Raw genomic sequence first — 19,226 nt, forward strand, 5'->3', positions numbered from 1 at the left:
AGGTCAATGGAAAATTTATCTTGTCAAAAACACCACAAATGTTGGAAAATGGAATTGATTTTTCATTTTCCATGAAAATTCTTGGACAATCAAATATGCCCTTAACGAAGAAGCTGGATAGAAATGGATGGAAGGTCATTTTGCACAATAATATGCGTAAATAAGGGTGCAAATTTCAATAAATGGAATGTTTGGATGTTTTGCACAATAGCGGCCAAAGAGAAGGACGTTATATGCTAATTACCCTTTTCTAATTATTTTGTTCCAAATTTTCTTGTCACCTCCGCACGGTTTCAACAAATATTTGTTTCTTGTGAAATGACCGTACAAAGTGTCTTTTGAAAAAAATAATAATAATAATAATAATAATCATTTTAAATGAAATTATCCAATATATCCCCATCGTCATGATTTTTGCATAAAATCTAACAATTACTTGGAAAGCATAAAACTTCTGAAGCAAATTTTAGAAGCTACAAAGGAAAATTTAATCTTTTGCCGGTCTATTGGTATGATATAAGTGATTTTTTCATAAATGACAAAATAAGAAGGAATGAATTTTTTTTATATTTTTTCTCGTGTACCATTTATCATGTGAATTGTTTCGTTTATTTTACCTAGTGGAAGTTAATTCATTCACAGATAGAATATAGATTTGTGAGTTCGTGTATGAGTTTGATATGAGGTTGAATTCATGAATAGTTTTGATATGAGATTGAATTTATGAATTATTTTTGTTAAAGTGGAAAAACTCTTGTATGATTTTGATATACTGAGTAAAGTTCTTGTACCATTTGTATGATCATATTGTCAAGTAATTGTCACATCATTGTCACTAGGTACTACATTTACAACGTGAACTGTTAATCAAAATCTACATTTGTGTGATTCGAGATCCTTGTTTACGATGGTTAAGTTTCTTCACTCAAATACATATGTCTCGATGATTATTTGCAAAAATAGGATCTAGTTAGTTAATGAGTGTGACAGTCCCCTATGCCCATAACGAGATGATCATATACACTTTAATGGTTAAAAATAGAACCATGCAGAAACAAGAAGTGAAAAAACCAAAATGTTTGGAGTGCTAGTTATGGCTTACTTTGGAGTGGAATAACCTTGACTCGTGTAGGGAAAATGCAATGAAGAGAGTATATGATATGTCACGTTAAATAGCGATAGATAAAAACCATAACAAAAAGTCAACAATAAAATTTTGCCCAATGGAAGTTAATTTGTACATATAAAGAATAAATTTTTGTGAGTTCATAAATGATTCTGATAAAAAACTGAGTTCGCGTGTAATTTTGATACATGGGATAATCGTTCACAAGTATAACCCAACTTCAGCAACATATACTTTTCTTCTACATTAATGGTGGAGAGTGTTAATACTTGCTTACCAGTTTATCTACACTTCTGCATCAACTGTTAAAGTTCTATAACTTTAACTCTTATTTTTTTGGCGGATTTGATCCTTGAAAAATTTATAGAATTCGTGAGCTTCTTATCTATTAGAGAGTCTTCAAATTGAGATTATTATCTCCCAAATACCTTAATTCCAATACTTCTCACTGTTTTTCCTTGTCTTCTTCTCTCTGCAATTCAATAATAGTCACTTTTTTGTAGGCTAAGCCTCATTGAGGGGGAAAAAAAAATGATGTTTTGAATAGTAATTTTTGAAGAATGCGTGGTTAAAAAGTAGGAAAAGTTTTGGAATTAGGTGTAAAATATTTTATCGTAAGAATGTATAATTGAAAATGAGTATGCGAATTAAAGAATTTTATTTTAAAGGGAGACAAGAATGAGCTAAATAGACTTTCACCATAGTTTTCTAATAACTAGACTACATTTCTGATTGCATGAAATGTTTATAATCTTTACATATTATTATATTTATGTCTCAAATATTTTTCGTCACATTCTTATTCTCAAATTAACATAAATTATTTATGATTATGATTTCTCTCCAATTTATTATTATTTAAATAGAATAAAGGCATACATTGTACTTTTAAATAAGCAAAACAAATAATAATATAAAAATACAAATTAAAAGTTTTACCCTCATTAAAGCACGCAAATAATGTTTTTGGACAAAAATTATGATAAAGGACAAGATTTTTAGATAAATGCAATGTTAAAAATAAGGATGTGTTTGAAAAAAATGACAAGGATATACATGTAATGATGAACAAAATTTAATGATTTAATGTAATTAAAAATATAGTTTATTTAGGCATCTCCAATGTGGGGTCAAATTCGGTGCTAGTTAGGTTTAAATTAAAATCTTATTTTAATTTAAGTTAGAGTCAAACAATCAATATTAACAATATTTTTCACGAGCCACAACTTTTCAACCACACATTTTAAGAACTTATATCATAATATACTAAAAAATCTAATTTTAATCCCATCAAATATCCTCGTGGTGTAAAACCCTCTTCAATGAGACGCAAAATATAGTGCAAAATTTTGAAAAAATTCAATAACCTCATTTTGTTCTTATTTTCACTTCACAACAAAATGTTTATTCCATCTATATCCCTCTTCCATATTTTATAATTAGTAGATTTTAATTGATTTATAATTTTTTTAATGTGATGGTTACATTTTATTTAATATCATTTTTAAATTTTAATCAATTAATAGGTAATCATTATTTCAATAATAAATTAATTAATTAAAAATTTTCATTAAAAAGTCAATAATTACAATTTTGATAATTAATAAATTAGCACTACAATAACATAAATATATTAAAAACATAAAATAAAGTACAATACAACATTAAACCAAAAAAAAAAAGTGCAAATCGAATGATCAGTTTCATTATGTGTAATTTTTCTTGTGCGTTCAACGTATTTTTTTAATTGCGGTGTTATGTTTAATATATATATTTTTTCAATTTATTAATTTTCAATATTTCAGTTACATACAATCTTTAATTTAACGATTTTTGTTGTTAAACTATCTCCAACAATCTATTTGGTGTAACCATTGGAAAGTTTACAACAAATTCGATGTTCCTCATTGAAATTGATCTTATAAAAAATTCCGTACAAATATAACCAACCTTTTTTTAATCCCGTAAATGGGCAGCACAATTAAATAATACCCAAAAAGTCCTTCTGGCGGGATTATTTACCAAATTACCCGCTTTCAGACTTCCCGCGTCTACATATATCCGCCATTTTAGGGCTTAAACAAAAAGAGGCGACAATATGTTGAAAGGACGCGAAAGCCTGATCAGATTGATCGGCAAACGACGACGTTTTCTACCCCACCGGCACTTCTTCCTCTCAGTCTCCGCTCCGACTCCACAGGTATTATTTATTTATTATAGTGTTTTTAATTATGAGAAATGATCTAAATTCGTCACGTAGTATACTAATTTTTTTTCCCGTATTTTTCTGGAAATGTTAGAATTTTTCGAATCAATGTAAGGAAAATGAAAGCGAGATGAAATATTCAGTGGAGAAATCTCAGGACAGTGACTCGGTGGAATCGGTGAATTGTCCTGTTTGTGGAGCACAGCTTCCTGGACAAGATAACAGCTTAATTAATTCTCATTTGGGTTGCGCACATTTACTGTTTCTTACTTTTTAAGTAGAAAAAATTTAAATATTTCATCTTTAAAATTTACTTATTTACTTGTAGGCAAACTTATCAAGCTTAGCTACATGCTCTCATTCTCAGCTTCCAAAATTTAGCTTGTAACTGCATTTATTTCATAGGTTTATAGCATTTTATTTTACGTAACTTAATTTTTTCGGCTATGGGAATTTCCATTTAGAAAGGATACTGCAATTGTAGTTTATTAGCTGTACACGATTTTTGAGCAGCAAGTAAAAATTCACAATGTGTCAGTCTGTAAATTACTTTGACTACGTCAAGTCTTTCCATGAATTACATCAGTATTTTTTTCTTTCCTTTTTCTTCATTATAAGCAATGTTTAATGCGGCTTTTTTTAGCTAAAACAAATATGCCTTTGATTAGGTATTTATACATTGCGCATGGCCCCTACTTATTTTGAGGACCTGTTGCTAAATTTTAGCCGTATTTTGATTAAAGCTTTTATTAATGGCATTAAGAGGTCGTAAGACATTTTGAATTTCTGAAAAATCCTGAAGAAAGCCAATGAATCTAGACAAACTGAGTCTTCATTGCTCGTTTTACCCAGCTAAGGTATATTCGAGTATAGCATTGGACAATAAAAAAAATAAAATTGAAATGCTCTCTCTACTCTTGGATTCTCTACCTATATCCTTTTCTTTTGTTTTTTAACTTGTATATCATATGTCTCTTGGAATTTTCTGTTTTCCTTTCCTTTTTTTTTTGGTGGATTTCTCCTAGTGAAACGTGAAAGTTGGAGAAGTTAAATTAGGGCTATCTTTTATGCTATGCTTTCTGTTAATCTCCTGTTTCTTGTTAAGATGGTCACTATTTCATCGATGATTTCAGATGAGTGCCTATCTAGAGGAAAGAAACGTAAATTGAGTCAGCGCACATTTATGCAGTTAGACTTCTTGAGACCCAAAGTTAAATTTCATTCTATTCAACCAGATGACAATGGAAATCAAGATATTCTAACTGATCCTAGCAAGAGGTGTTGCGACACAATTCGTCACTTGAATGCTTCACATGATTTTGAAGAGGATGATAATTATCAAAACAATGCTTCTATAGATTCTGTCACTTTGCAAAGTGATCAATTAGCAAGTTGTATGGACAGCCCTCTCATTGATGACTCAACTAACTATAAATGTGTTTCACTGTCGCTGTCTTTGGAGAATGAGATGCCTAACTATGTTATGGAGAAACCTGTTGAGGACTGTGACATATCTAAGGTGTTTCTTCATACATTCATCGTTGGTCGTAAGTTTAGTAGTGTAGAGGAGTTAGATCCTGGGTCAACAATACGTCTCTCCAGAGAACCTGAGAATGTTAAGGATCCAAATGCTGTCAAGGTTCAGTTTTATTATTTGATCTTATGCTTACTTAGACATCCACTTTCTTTGTTATTTAAGTGAGTGTTGTACCTTTTGAGCAGGTCCTTTATACTGATTCTGCATATGATACTGCTCTGGGTTATTTACCACGGGAGTTAGCTCAATATCTTTCTCCTTTGATGGAAATGTTCAACTTGAGCTTTGAGGTAATGGAGCTCGCTTAGTAAAATGCACATTTTGCATTTCGATTAATATTCCTGATTATCACATACTTCAGTTTTAAATATTGACCATCTTCTTTAATTAGTATGTCTCCAGTTTCTGAGCATGATAAGGTAACATGAATATGAGCAAACTGCTTTCCGTTACTGATACCAGTGAACTTTAAAATTATCTCCTTATCTTGCTGCTATTATTTGAAATAGAAATTCTTTGTATTTTTACAGAAGTTTCTCTGTATCGATTCTTATTCATTTCCTTCCCAAAATAGTTAATGATTACAAGAAAGATGTTAGCACATGTTGCTTACCGTGTGCATAATGCTGCTAACTTCTTGCACAAAATAATGTAGTAATCTAAAGAAGGTAAAAGAAAAATAATGATTTGCAATGAATTTGGATTTTAATAATTTTGATGTCTTTTATAAAATTTGAAGAAATGAAACAGTCTGGTAACTGCCAATATTGGACTGGTAACAGTTAACATATCATGTTCGAATAAAGTACTGTGCTGGAAGCAGATCGTCTGCCTTTGGCACCTGTACTGGCTTTGTTTAATTGGAAGCTCACATTCTTCATCATGAATGTCATTTATGAGCTCAAAAAGTCAATGTTCACCAAGGAAATGTATAATTTCTGATTTTTCAATAGCAAAAGATATTATTTTGAAATTTTAGAAAAAACTTCAATGCCCTGCCTCTAAGCCAATTCCTACCAATCTTTTCATTTCTTTTCCCTCTGTCTCTGTTCTGGTAATACTGTCAACTTAGAGGCACTGCCACATATGATTTATGATTGCACATTCTGATTGTCAAGTTCTCCCAGTATTTTCTTTATAATGTCTCTTGTTTGTTTGTAGTCACGTGATTTATTTCTTATGTTTGTTTTCCAGGGCAACATAACTTCTATACCTAAAGACTCTCGTGCCATTATCCCAATTCAGATTGAATGTAAAGATGAGCTATCGTGTGATGAAAAATATTGCAAAAATATTCAAGTTTTTAATTCCTTGTGGGGACATGCTCTGCGCGTAGTTGAGCTTGCAAAGACTAGTCCTTTGGGGATGACCAGGTATCAGCATAACCTTGTACTGTTAATACAAGATGTTTTAAAGAGGAATTCTCATCTTTTTACCACTGGCGAGAAATCTTTCCTAGGTACCATATTACTCACTTGTTGCGTTGCCATTGTAAATTAATATGTATCTATCTGGTTTTAAATTTGTAATGAGGTTTGTGCATTCTCTGTCGGGCAGAAGCATTTGTCTCCCTTTCGGATGATAGTCAGAGACTCTTTGCACGTCTTTATACACGAAAAGGTCTTTTACTGAACACACCTCTCAATCCGTTATGCTTTTGGATTCACTTTGTTTTGCATGAATTTAGCTCTTGGAAATTTCAAATTCTCGTGGATTTAAACTTCATGAGTTTTAAGTTTCAACCCATCAATACACTTTTATTTATTTATTAATTTATTCACTTCTAGCAATATCAATCCATTAGCTTTATGTTTTTACAAATCATCAATGGACAGGATTAAAAATTCAATCGAAACCAGCATCTTATGCTTGTAAATAATTTGCCCGACCTGTTATCATTTACTTAAATTTCTAGGTGACAGATGGTCCCTAAATGAATTGAAATTGTTTTTAAAACCAATATCAGTTCATTATCTTAATTTCTTAGACATCAATAATGGGCTAGATTAAAAATTCGATCATACACAACATCTTAATTGCCTGTAAATAATTTGCCAAACCCGTTATAAGATCTACTTGAAGTTCTAGTGACGTGGTCCCCCACTAAGGGTTTGAAGAGATTTTCTAAAGTCAATTTTTCTAGAATCATTTTCGACCATACATTCTGTGAACCCATAAATTTTTCATACTTTTTAACCATATATTCTCCAAAAAATCATTTTTCTCTTGGAAAAATCTATTCCAAACAAACGCTAAATTGGAAGCTATTTTATTCTTAATATAAATTTTTGTTTTATGCTGCCATTTATTATTTCATTTCTTTAAAAAGACCTGTCATCCTGTGTTGCTGCCGGATAACATTTCCATTTTTTGTGAATTGGAGCTTGAGTCCCTAGTACAGTTGGTCACTTAATATCTTAATAGGATGTAAAATGGTTCTGCAGCCATTCATCGGAGTACCCTCAATTACTTAGAAGTTATCTTATAAATTTGTGATAGCGCACACACACACATATATATCGGATTTTCTTCTTCGCTCTCACTAAGAAATGCTTGCTTTCCTTTATTGTTCATCCTAAATTATAGATCAGTTTCCTTAGAGTATAATTAATATACTTTTGTTTAATGTGTCTTGATATGAACAAACATGAACTACCATTGTTTAGTATAGAGTTTTATTAGGAAAAATGTAGGTTAAATAGTTATATTCGCACCAAAATTTTTATTGTTAACACCATATTTTAATTACACTTCAGGTTTTTAACCTTTATTCATTATAGCATTTATGTTCAATGGCGCATGAAGACATTTTGATTTAGGGGTCACAACCAAACCCTGTACAAATAGAATACTTTGTTATTGATTTTTGAATTATTTATACTTGATCTGAGAAAATGCATATTTAGTTTTAAAAATTTCCTTCATTAATATTTTGCTCATTATTTTCATCAATTTAATTTCGAACGATCCTTTTATTAATATTTTGCTTATTACAAGAAAATGCATATTTATGTTTAAAGAATTTATAGTGTATTCGATACAAATAATTAATTCAATTAATCGAAAGAAAAAACATATAACCAATATTCAATACCAATAATCAATCAAATAAACACAATTTGTTAAATATAAGTCTATTGAACAAAATCCTTTCAAACCCATTCTATATACATAATTTGATAGGAGAAAAATGTAAATTTAGGTTCTAATTAGTTTAAAATTTAATTGGAAAGTAAAAATTTGTAGTAGATTTGATAAATTATAAACAAATTTAAAAAAATTAGAAGGGTTAGATTTTGGTAAAAGGTGTGAGGGAGAGAGTCGCGAGAGAGCAAGAGAAAAAATTCAAATCTATTATGATTTGGCCTCTATTTGGTAGAGATTAAAATCAGATTTCCAATAGATTTTTGATAAAAGTTGAAAAGTTTTGGGCTCCATAAAATCTATTATTAAAATTAATTATTAACTTTGATTTAAATTAAAATTTAGATATTAATCCATACCAAGCAAGACTTTATCAAAAAAATCCCAAAAGTTGGGAGGTCACGTGACCCTAGGACCCCCTTTCTATTCGCCCTTGTTTATGCTATAACGATTTTTCATGACATTTTTATCCTCAAACTTTTTATTAGTTTATACATTTTATATCCAAAAAGTCCGTTGAAAACTTATTTTTCCATCATATTTTAAAAAAATTAAATAAATAAAAGTAAGAAAATATATTTTTTCCTCATTTCAAAACATGGAAACAAAACATTTTGACATAAATCATCATCAAGGATGAGATATACTAGTTAATGAAATGTTGAAGATAAGAATTTGACCAAAAAATTAAGGAAATAATTGTTATAATGAGCAAAGATTGATAAGTTTAACTGCAATTAAAATGTGATGTAACAATAAAAATTGTGACGTCAATATAATTACCTTTAAATTTATACTTCCGGCATATATTAATTAAGGCTCCGTTTGATTCTCATTTATGCATTTTTCTCTCTTCTTTTCAACCACACATTTTTCATTAAAATAATATTGCACGTAAATAAAAAACTTTTCATTCACACATTCTCCATTAATCTACTATTCTAAAATTTATTTTTCCTTAAAAATGGGTGTCAAACACCCTCTAAGTTTTCTTAATCTGTGCTCCATCAAGAGTTCACCTAAAAAACTATGTACACAGAATTTTTAGCTTTGAATGATGGTGATATATTCTGGGAACTTAATGTTGACAATGTTGTTTGGTTATACTAAAGACCAATGTTATAAGAGCTGCATCGGAGTACATGGTTCAACTTGAAAAGCGGGTACAGGTCCAAAGTCCAGTTTGTTTACATGCAAAAAACCTAAAATGTAAAATCCATCAAAAGAATCTTAGAACTGGTCATCACCCATGACTGGGTGAACCAATACTGCTTTTACCGGTTCATTTTCTAATTCAAAAGAAATTATTTATTTTTTAATTTCGACCCTTGGTTTAATCCTTTGACCTCAACCTTTACCTTTTCTTTGTCAATGCTGAGTCGGTTACGACTACTATAGTTTGATCAGTTCCTTTGTGATTCAGATGTTCTATATATTTATACGTAGATGGATGGTTATATAAGCATGTACCATGTGAATGATTATCGTGTGCAATGACTAGGGAGTGACAAGAATCAATAAGTAACCATTGTTTCCTGAATTCGTAGGCTTCCATACTGTACCTTTCAATTTATTGGAGCGTTGATGATGTCTGGGATGAATGTTAATGTGTATAGGTAAAAATGTCAGCATAGCAGATAGTTTAGCAGATCGTTACAGTTGGAATTGGTCAGTGATGATGAGGTTCCTTTGAAAGTGCTCATATCGTAAAATACTAAATATGTCCTTTTTCCTCCTCTTCCTGTTCCTGCGCAGATGGGGGTTGATATATTATGCTTTTCCGTAACATTAGGTGATGTATAATTGGAAAGAGAGAGAGGTAAAGAAGAGTCTGTAAGAAACAATAGAAGAGACCGAAGGGCAGAAGAAGAATTAGAGGACTGGGTGAGGAACTTGGGGAGAAATTTCAATTCAATGATTATCAAACAATCAATTATCTACAATAAATATACTAGTCTGTTTATACTTAAATCTCTAATAGAAGTAGAAAATAACCAGACTAAAAAATGTAAAATTTCCTATCTTAAACAGTTGAACTCAGCCTATGTTTGGCTCTTGTTTATAAAATCTCAAGCTACTTTTTTCCACATATTTCAGTGGACTACAATTAATATCAACTTATCTACCACTCATTTATATCTATTCATTATTTAAACCGTTTATAAACACTTCCCAAACATGAACTATGGGAGGAATCACTCAAAATAAATAACAATCCCCTAAAATAAGTGCATAATTTTGGTAACTTGAATAGAATTTCCATTAGAATCTCCATCATTAGGTCTTTTGTACTATTTGGAATGTATCAACTACTATATGTGTGATGTAAGCTATCAGGCATCTTTGGGTTACATCTAATTGTGTTGATTTTGACTCTCATATTTTTATTGCAAGCATGTAATGACAGTGTAGCATGCATATTGGTGGACTAAATTTTGTAAAGATTCTTTTCTCTCTCTTCATCCCTTTTTGATTAAAGGGGTGAGACAACTGGTTAAAATAATGCATGTCTTCCCAAAAGAGTATCTGTGAATACTCTATTGCTCTGGACCAAAGGATATACTGTTCTACTAAGGAGGATCATTTAGAGTGTATAGAAAAAAATATTTTCCGTTATCCTGTTACACAGTGGTTAACAGTGTGCACAACTTTTTATAGAATCTGGAAACCACCACCTAATTACCAGCTCTGATTTGTTGTGCACTTTTAAGAAGATTTTAAAGTTGAAAAATTTGTATGCTGGATAAGTGAGAAGTTTTGTGTACAAGTATCTAGGTTTAACAATACTTGTATTTGAGAATTGCATGCACGCGATATGGGAATACTAGATGAAGGATGTTATGTTAGATTTTGCAATTAATGATTTTCAAGTGAGGAAGAGTGTTAAAATTACCCGTTTAGTTGGTTCAATTAATTTTCTTTAATGTTTCTACGCTGAAAACATGTTAGATTTTGCATCATGATATAGTCTCTGATTATCTGAGAGGTTATTGGTTTTCCTCAGGTCCGTGGTTTAGGATGTCCAATATTTCATACCCTGAGATTTCCGACTGCAACCAAGCTATAATGAGACTATCTGGTAATCATTATATTGCATGATGTGTCTATCAAGTCATGCTGTATTCATTTTGTTACGCTGACTAGAACATGATCGAAAGCTTAAAAATGTTACCCTAATACAGAAACAGGGTACATATGTTCCTTCATGTTGAGGGATGAACTAGAAGATGATGACTTAGAGGGAGTCTTGAATTTACTTAACATTGATGAGCTGCGGGAAGCTTTGCGTATGCTTAACAAGGTTTCTTTTGTATTTCATCCTTAGGAAATGTAGTTTTATTTATGTGCAGTTGTAATTTTTAACATATAGATGAGTACTATGAAATGTTGATGATGTGGATGATTCTTCACTTCACTGACCGAAGACATTAGTTTTACCTGAATGGATTCTTCTATTACTATTCTTATGAGAAAGCTTTACTCGCTCATTTCGATTGCACTTGGAAATGATTCAGTCACTGAAGATAATTTCATAATCGTTTCACCAACCTTGAAATTACGTGCATCTCATAAAATTCAATGTATGGTTTTTCTGCTTTACATTTTTTGCTCCTTTCCCAATTGTGAAACCATTTTTAATGTGGGACTATACTTGAAGAATATAAATTAACTTGTTTATGTTGGTTGTGTTGATCTTTTCTTTCTCTTCTTTTCCAAGCCTTCAAGTCATTGCGACTTTTTTTAGGCATAATTAGTATATTAGTCATTGTTTCACCTACTGATTTGCATGCAATGGAGCATTATGGATGGTTCATTCTAGATTTGGTTAGTTCCATAGTTTTTGCTCCTAAATTGATGTTGGCTTCTGATGACTACACAGAAAAAGCCTACTGTGTGGACAGATACGGGCCATATATATTGTACTATTTCCAATTCTTATGTTGATTTTAGACAAAAAATATTTCAATCAAGCTTTTCATTTAAACCCATTTCAGCCTGAATTTGACAACCATAATATGAACATCTCTGTTCAGTTTAATTCAATCTCGTTCACTGGTTTTATTTTATCTTCTGTTTCTTTATTGTGATGTATAACTAAATAGTGTTAGACCAGGTTAAAACTGTTTATAATTGGTTAAACAACTTTTTATCCACATATTTTGTGAAACTCACAAGTACTACTCATTTATCCACCTCTCATCATTATTTATTTTTAAGAACTGTTTATAAACACTTCCTCGACAAGCTTTTAACCTCGTGGTGATTATTCTTTTCTTCTCATGGCATCCAATTCATTCAGTATTATTTTAATATTGATTGTAACCTTTCAAATGGAGTCCTCTCATCATAATCAATACTCAGAGGACTGCCCAGTTTTAGCTTTCACTTTTGCTTTTCGAGTTATAGCTTTTCACTCCCCTTTAACTACTAAAATTTTGAAAGAATGAAACTTTATTGCCAGTGGTTGATACAGGGGTCCATCCGAGAAATTGGTGTCTGGCATGACTTCCATAGCTTTAAATTTTTGCTGTGCAGTGTCTAGAGGCAATGACATGGATAGGTGGTGCTTTTACAGAAATTGAATGTCATGAGGAATTAATTGCATTTTATTATTATTATTATTATTATTATTATTATTATTATTATTATTATTATTATTATTATTTTATATTATTTGATATGAATTCTATGTTTGGTTGTTATTGATATGTCATTATTGAAACTTTAGAAATGCAAGCATGGTACGCGAAAACAAGACATCATCGATTTGCTTCTATCTTCATGCAAGGATGGTTCACGGTAAGGTAAAATTTCTGATAGGTGCTAAATATACTGGATAATGTAAGTCTATCTCTCATTTGTTTTGATCTTTTATAATCATGCAGCTCGAGGGTTGTAAGTTTTGTTCTATCAAAAACTGGATCCTGTGTTCGAATATCTACATTAGCCGAATCACTAATTTGGCGCGCTGAGGTATTTGTTAACCGTAGGCTTAAGTAGTTGCGCACACACAGTTGTGCTTTATATGTTTCTAGGTGTATTTTTACTTACACAGATGTGGTTATGCAGTTGAGTCTTCTAGTATTGAGCCCAATTATTTCAAACTGAAAATGCTCCAAAGGCTTCACTGAAATGAGGAGGAAGGATTGATATTGAGAAGAGAAATCAAATATTTACTTGTACACACCATAATGATTCGCAATCTACTGCTCCATGAAATTGCTGTGAGATAGAACCCAAAAACAAATTTTATTAACTCAAATAGGCACAAAAAAAAAAGCCTAAATAACTGAAATCTCACCTTTGTTTCCATCTATTATGTAAAGATTGAGGTTGTATTTATCAAGTCCAAGTGTTAATATAAGAGGAAAAACAATGATGAGATGAAAACAATTGCAAAGGTAAGAATGATGAAATCAATACTGGTGTAGCTAATGGAGTGAAGTCGATGCTGAATTCTATGGATCTTAGAACACCTAGACTGTTTAAATGTATTTTGACTAATTTTTGTTATTTACCACCTGTCGCTGCATAGGGTAAACGACAATACTTTAATGTTAATGTGGTGTTGGGGAATTGGACACAATGGCAACATACTACATCAATACTAAGTGAGCAGGAAACTAGTGTGTACACCCCCACAAGCATTTAATTGTGTTGGGTACATTGTCATTTAACTTCTATGACATGCAGAGGCTTTTCTTTCTTAATGGAGAGCAGGATCTATCGTCGTTTTTACTTGTGGACTTGGGCATCGTGAAATATCCTTCTTACAATTGTATATTATCAGAACAAACTTTTCCAACTAGGAGTGACTTGCTTTCATATGAAGAGGTATGCTTATTTTATATGTGAACACCTTGTAAACATTTTTCTCCTTTGACAAAGGTGAAGTTAATGGTTGCAGGCTATCGAGATTGCGCAGATTATGGATGAATCGCTTGATGACAACAATACTGAGTTGGTTTTAAAATGCATTGATATTTCTGATTCACGTCTGTCCATTTCTGTGGAGGAATCTAGATCATTGGCCTGTGGATCATCGGTGACATTTTTATCATGCTTTTCTGTCTCATGGGTCTATTCTAAAGTGGTCTTACTAGGTGTTTCCTTTCTTGAGCGTGAGAAGAGGTGAGGGTGCTAAAAGCATTCATTGTTTACCTGAGGTAGTTATTCCCTAAATTACAATTAATGAGTAATAACTTTTGAAGTACCAATGGCTTTTCACTGTTCATCTCTTTGGGTTTGAACTGTGGAAATTTAGTGCATAAATAGCCAGTAGAAAACTCACAATCAGAAGTGGTTTTAATGAAACAAATAAAAAAGGCTCACGTAAAGTGTAGTAGGTATTGAATGGTATTTACCAACATTTTAGAGAAAGTACCATACTACATTCTTGGTTAACGTGAAGGGTGTGGAATTACAAAATAATTACAATTTTAATTTTTGAGCATGAGAACTACTGAAAAATTTCACCAGTCTCATAATTTGCGGACATCTTTACTACCAGTGCATCTTTACATCACTCTGTTAGTTCACATGAAGTATACATTTGAAGCAGGACTGGCAGTTTACTGTCTAAATCGTGCATCTGCAATATTTTAATGCAATGAATTTTGTTTGAAGACAAAATAAGGCCTGTCAGTGTGTCATCTGGAGCTACACTCTTATCACCTTTTGCTTTTAGATACAACCCTTGCTCCTCTCAACGGGTACATGAACACCGAACATGTCAAAAAAGATAAAAGACAAGGAGAAAGAAAGAGGATTAATGGATAGAACTGTTGTTACTGGGCTCTTTGGCTACAGCTTCTTGTATCAACCACATTTTACTTGAGATCAAGTTAAGCAGTACTGGATGATGTCCCATGAAGCCTTTCCTGTTGGTTAAGCCATCTTTCTGCCCCTTTGTCCTGTGGAATTTTGTTTCTTATGCATGATCTATACATGTGAAGAGGGACGCAGTTGAACAATAACCAAAATTATGGACAGAGAGAGGGGGGGAATATTTGTTTGTATTCAATAATCCCAGTGCATTGAAAACAAACTGTTTAACTCTCTTTATACGGGGTTTAATCAAACCTATTTTAAGTAAGTTACAATAAAAGAACCTAATTAATCACTAATTACAAGTAGGAAAAAAATAACTCTAAACTTAGTAAATCTTCAATATAGTATCTTGAAGGATCTTAATTCACATGGTTATGAATACCGTTCTGCTGGAACACCCAAAAGGAAGTTGGGCTTGTTGGTAGTGTTCATATATTTGCCATTATGATTGCTCTTTGTATCCAGGACCTGTAGGTCTCCTAATTATGCAAAACCTGTACATGTACTATCCCCTACTCATGGACATGTTGGTCATGTGCAATATTTTTATGTGGCGTAAGAGAAAAGATAAACGAATTGATTCTGCTATGGAAAATCTAAAAATGCAATGCTAGCAGATGGGTTTTTCCATGTGACTAGTGCATGCTGCTCATCAAATTTTAATTACCACGCTTTTCTTTTATAGGTACAGTGATGCCATCAATCTTCTCAAACGACTGCTACATAATTTCCTTTCTGATGGAAGAAGGGGATATTGGACTCTGAGACTTTCTGTTGATTTGGAACATCTGGGATGTCCTGATGAGAGCCTTCGAGTTGCGGAAGATGGCTTACACGATCCATGGGTTCGTGCGGGATCAAGAGTAGCCTTGCAGAGGCGGGTACTGCGGTTGGGGAGACCACCAAGGCGCTGGAAAATACCCAATTATTCAAAGTCTGTTAACAGGAAAATTCCTGAGGTAAATGCTATTATATATTTCAAGTGTTTAGTTCCTATCTTTTTAGTTATATTTGTTTTGGAGTTAATACAATCTTCTGTAATTTTATCTGAAGAATGTGACTATATTTGTGATGGTAATATAGGTTCATGCTCAAGGGAGACCGCTGAATTCTAAACTGGGGGCAAAAAGCATATTTTATGGTGAAGATGGAGAACAGTGCAGTGTAGAACAGCTTGCTTTGCAGTATTATGCAGGAGAAGGAGGTGATTGGCAGGGTGTACATACAGAGAGTGGCATTTGGTTAACAATATTTGGAATCTTGATGTGGGATATTATATTTGCTGATGTTCCAAATGTCTTCTGCACCAAATTTCAGGTATATTTATGTGAACTGTTTTAGTTAGCCCTGTCACTGGAACCTAAAAAGTTAAAGAGGAACTAACTTTGTAGGGGACGTCAATTGTTAGTTTATTTTTCTCTCTGTTACTTTCAAGTATTAATAGTCTATTGTTTCCCTACCCATTGCTGAGCTCATTCTGACTTGTGAAGATCATAGCTAGTTGAGCGAACATCATTTTTTTGGAACTACATGATATTAATTTTAGACATCTTTATTTTGAACATTAGCTTTATGAATTCGATTTCTCGATTTGCTGGTCTTGCAGAATAATATTCAGGTCAGTTAGTATTTGTAGTTAACAACTAAAAGATAAGAGGTCGTTTTTGTCATGAATAGGTCTTACGAGATCTCCCTTTTCAGAGTGAGCAAAAATTTCTTGTTTCAAATAGCATTATGTAGTAATTCTGCAGTTGGTTATTCTTTGAGGTAAGAGTTACGTAGGTAGCATTCAAGAGTTTGAGTTATTTTTGAAGGCAACAGTCATTTGAACCTCATGTTAATGTGTAATCCACTCAAAAGGGCCACGGGTACAAAAAATTGGAAGAAAGTCCAATATAAATCAAGCATACAATTTAGACATGTACTCATGTGCAATAATTGTAACTGAAGATTGATTGTGGGAGCATGGAAGGTTGAGTTGTATCAATCTAGCTTCAAATAAGAGAAGAACTATCAGGAGCAAATAAAGAGCATGGATTCATGAGGCTGGGGTGCTTAATATTGTATAATGGGGAAACTTCAAGAATATAGTGTAACAATAGGGTTGAAGTTAAACACCACCCGTGAATAGATGTAAGGAGACGTAACCAACCTAACGAGTGAATGATCTAGTTGCGTTTTGTCTTTCAATAGATGTAGTGATGAACTGCATGGATCGAAAAGGATTTATTTCTGATCTCAAATTTAGTGGGAGTAAAAATTAGTTTATTATTGTTATTGTGCATAATAATTATAATAAGTTCAAGATAATTAAACATAATATTTTTCTGACGTCTTTATTGCAATATCACCATTTTGCTTCTCAAAGTTTGTTCCTCACCCTCACCCCATCATGGGAATCACATACTGGAACAGCCTGTCGAGGAGTTAGTTGGGATAAGCACAGTTTATCTGAGCTTCGAGCAGCTGTTACATGCATTGGCGGTTCTTGTCTTGCATCACTCTGCAGGCACTTGGCTCAAGATTACCGAAGCTGGTCTAGTGGAATGCCTGACTTGTTGCTTTGGCGTTTCCATGATAACTACAGAGGTGAGGCAAAGCTTGTTGAAGTGAAAGGCCCCAAAGATAGACTTACAGAACAGCAGCGTGCATGGTTACTAGTACTAATGGACTGTGGCTTCAATGTTGAGGTCTGCAAAGTTACTCCTCCAATTTAAACACGAGACGTTAAATTTGATATACAGTTCTTTTTGGGCGCCAGATCAATTGGCACATGAATTATTTATTGGCAAGCCATGCTGCCGTCCTCTTCTGAGGGAGAAAGTGAATCAGGGGTTTTGGAGATGTATTCTCACCTCTACTTTATTTATTTATTTTGAATAACTCTAGTGTCTTATCGGTAGGATCTCATTACGGTGGGAAGTGGTCGTATTTTCAATGGACAGCTGTTGACATGGCCGTAAAATTTTGGTTACATGCCCCCAGGAATATTAAGGTTAAGATAAACTCTTTCCATTGTTTCTTTTAGTTCTGATGAAACCTTTTAGCAGCAAGGGGAGTCGTCTTTTTAGCATTTAGCTTTGCTTAATTGTTTCCCATAATTGTTTGTACCCAAATAAACTAATTCGTTTCTCATTCCTTTAGAAAGAGTTGTAAAATAGCAAGAGAATTGGTTAGGTTTCATTATATACTTGGTGGCCTTGTATGGTGTCAAGACTGGATTATCTATTTAGATACGATTGAATGACTCTTTGAAAATGTATATATAATCCTGTTCTGCTCTAATTTCCGTATTAGTCTGGAAAGTTGAATTACTGAACTACTGGTTTTGAAAACCATTTCAGTTTTCATACATAATTCCACATTGCTATGTTTATTTTAATTTTTTTGCTTTACTTCTTTAATGTATGTATAAAGTTGATTACATAATTAAACGTAAGATATTTTTGCAATTTGATGAGACGAGTTGTGCTGCTGAGTTGAGCTAAAAAATTAGAGCTGGCTTACAAGGTGGTTGTGGGCTTACTACGTGAGCAGGGACGGACTTAGACTTTTAGTGTTGTGGGATCAAAACTTTAAAAATAATTTTTTAAAAAACAACATACTATTAATGAAAATAAGTTAATACGTATTTTGAAAATATCATATAATTACATCATTATCAATATTATTAAATAAATTTTACTATTTGTATAGTTTTGTTTATCATTTCATTGACAAAGCTGAGCTAAGAGTGATTAAATTAAATTGAATATAAACAATAAATGAATTGAAATAAAATTCAAGTTTAATTTAGGAAGTAAATGAAATTTAAATTTAAAACAAATGTAATTTGAAAGTAATTCAAAGTACATTTGATCTGTAACGACCTTAAAATTTTTTACATCATATTTTATGTGAGAGTTTCGAATGAAATGATATAAATTATATTGAAAAACTTATTGTCAAAAAATAATAAACGTTAATTAAATAATTGAATTTTTTAAAAGAAAAGACGAGTTAGACGTCTTTTTTTAGACGTACGTTTGATATATATTTAACTATTTTCGATATCGTTTGGACTATTCAATATGATAACGATATAGTTTTCGAAACGAGCTTCTACATGACATAAACGATTTGCGGTTTCGGATAGCACATGATCGCAGACGAATTTGATATTATCGAAATTTTCAAAATACTAGTTTCAAACAACATACTTTGACACGTCATAACTTTTGTTATAGTTCACTACTTCGCAAGTCATTAATGAGTGAAAAATTAGGCCATAAGCGCTTCAAAATGGTATTAAGAATGCAATATTTTGATTTCATTTGACATTTCGTAACGAGTGCATCAAAGTAGATTGTTATATTAAAAAAAAAAGGGCAAAATTTTGTGAG

The 19,226-nt window shown here is 32.2% G+C and overlaps 1 protein-coding gene across 5 annotated transcripts; it reads left to right on the plus strand.

Moving 5' to 3' along the window:
• Nucleotides 1–3,170: 3,170 nt before the first annotated feature.
• On the plus strand, nucleotides 3,171–16,250 carry LOC111393509 (fanconi-associated nuclease 1 homolog). Of its 5 annotated transcripts, none has more exons than XM_023019071.1 (14): nucleotides 3,171–3,326; nucleotides 3,427–3,577; nucleotides 4,466–4,971; nucleotides 5,055–5,159; nucleotides 6,064–6,328; nucleotides 6,427–6,489; nucleotides 11,018–11,092; nucleotides 11,196–11,314; nucleotides 12,743–12,813; nucleotides 12,900–12,987; nucleotides 13,735–13,848; nucleotides 13,922–14,145; nucleotides 15,530–15,803; nucleotides 15,928–16,250. In XM_023019071.1, exons 1-14 carry the CDS (start codon nucleotides 3,225–3,227, stop codon nucleotides 16,183–16,185), a joined length of 2,415 nt encoding a protein of 804 aa, XP_022874839.1. In that variant the 5' UTR covers nucleotides 3,171–3,224; the 3' UTR covers nucleotides 16,186–16,250. The 5 variants fall into 5 exon arrangements, with proteins under 5 accessions (XP_022874839.1, XP_022874837.1, XP_022874836.1 ...); XM_023019069.1 differs by having other exon boundaries at nucleotides 6,430–6,489; nucleotides 13,708–13,848; nucleotides 15,928–16,249; XM_023019068.1 differs by having other exon boundaries at nucleotides 13,708–13,848; nucleotides 15,928–16,245.
• The last annotated feature ends 2,976 nt before the right edge of the window (nucleotides 16,251–19,226 follow it).

The sequence above is a fragment of the Olea europaea genome, chromosome 4, assembly GCF_002742605.1.
Source record: "Olea europaea var. sylvestris chromosome 4, O_europaea_v1, whole genome shotgun sequence".
NCBI lineage: Eukaryota > Viridiplantae > Streptophyta > Magnoliopsida > Lamiales > Oleaceae > Olea > Olea europaea.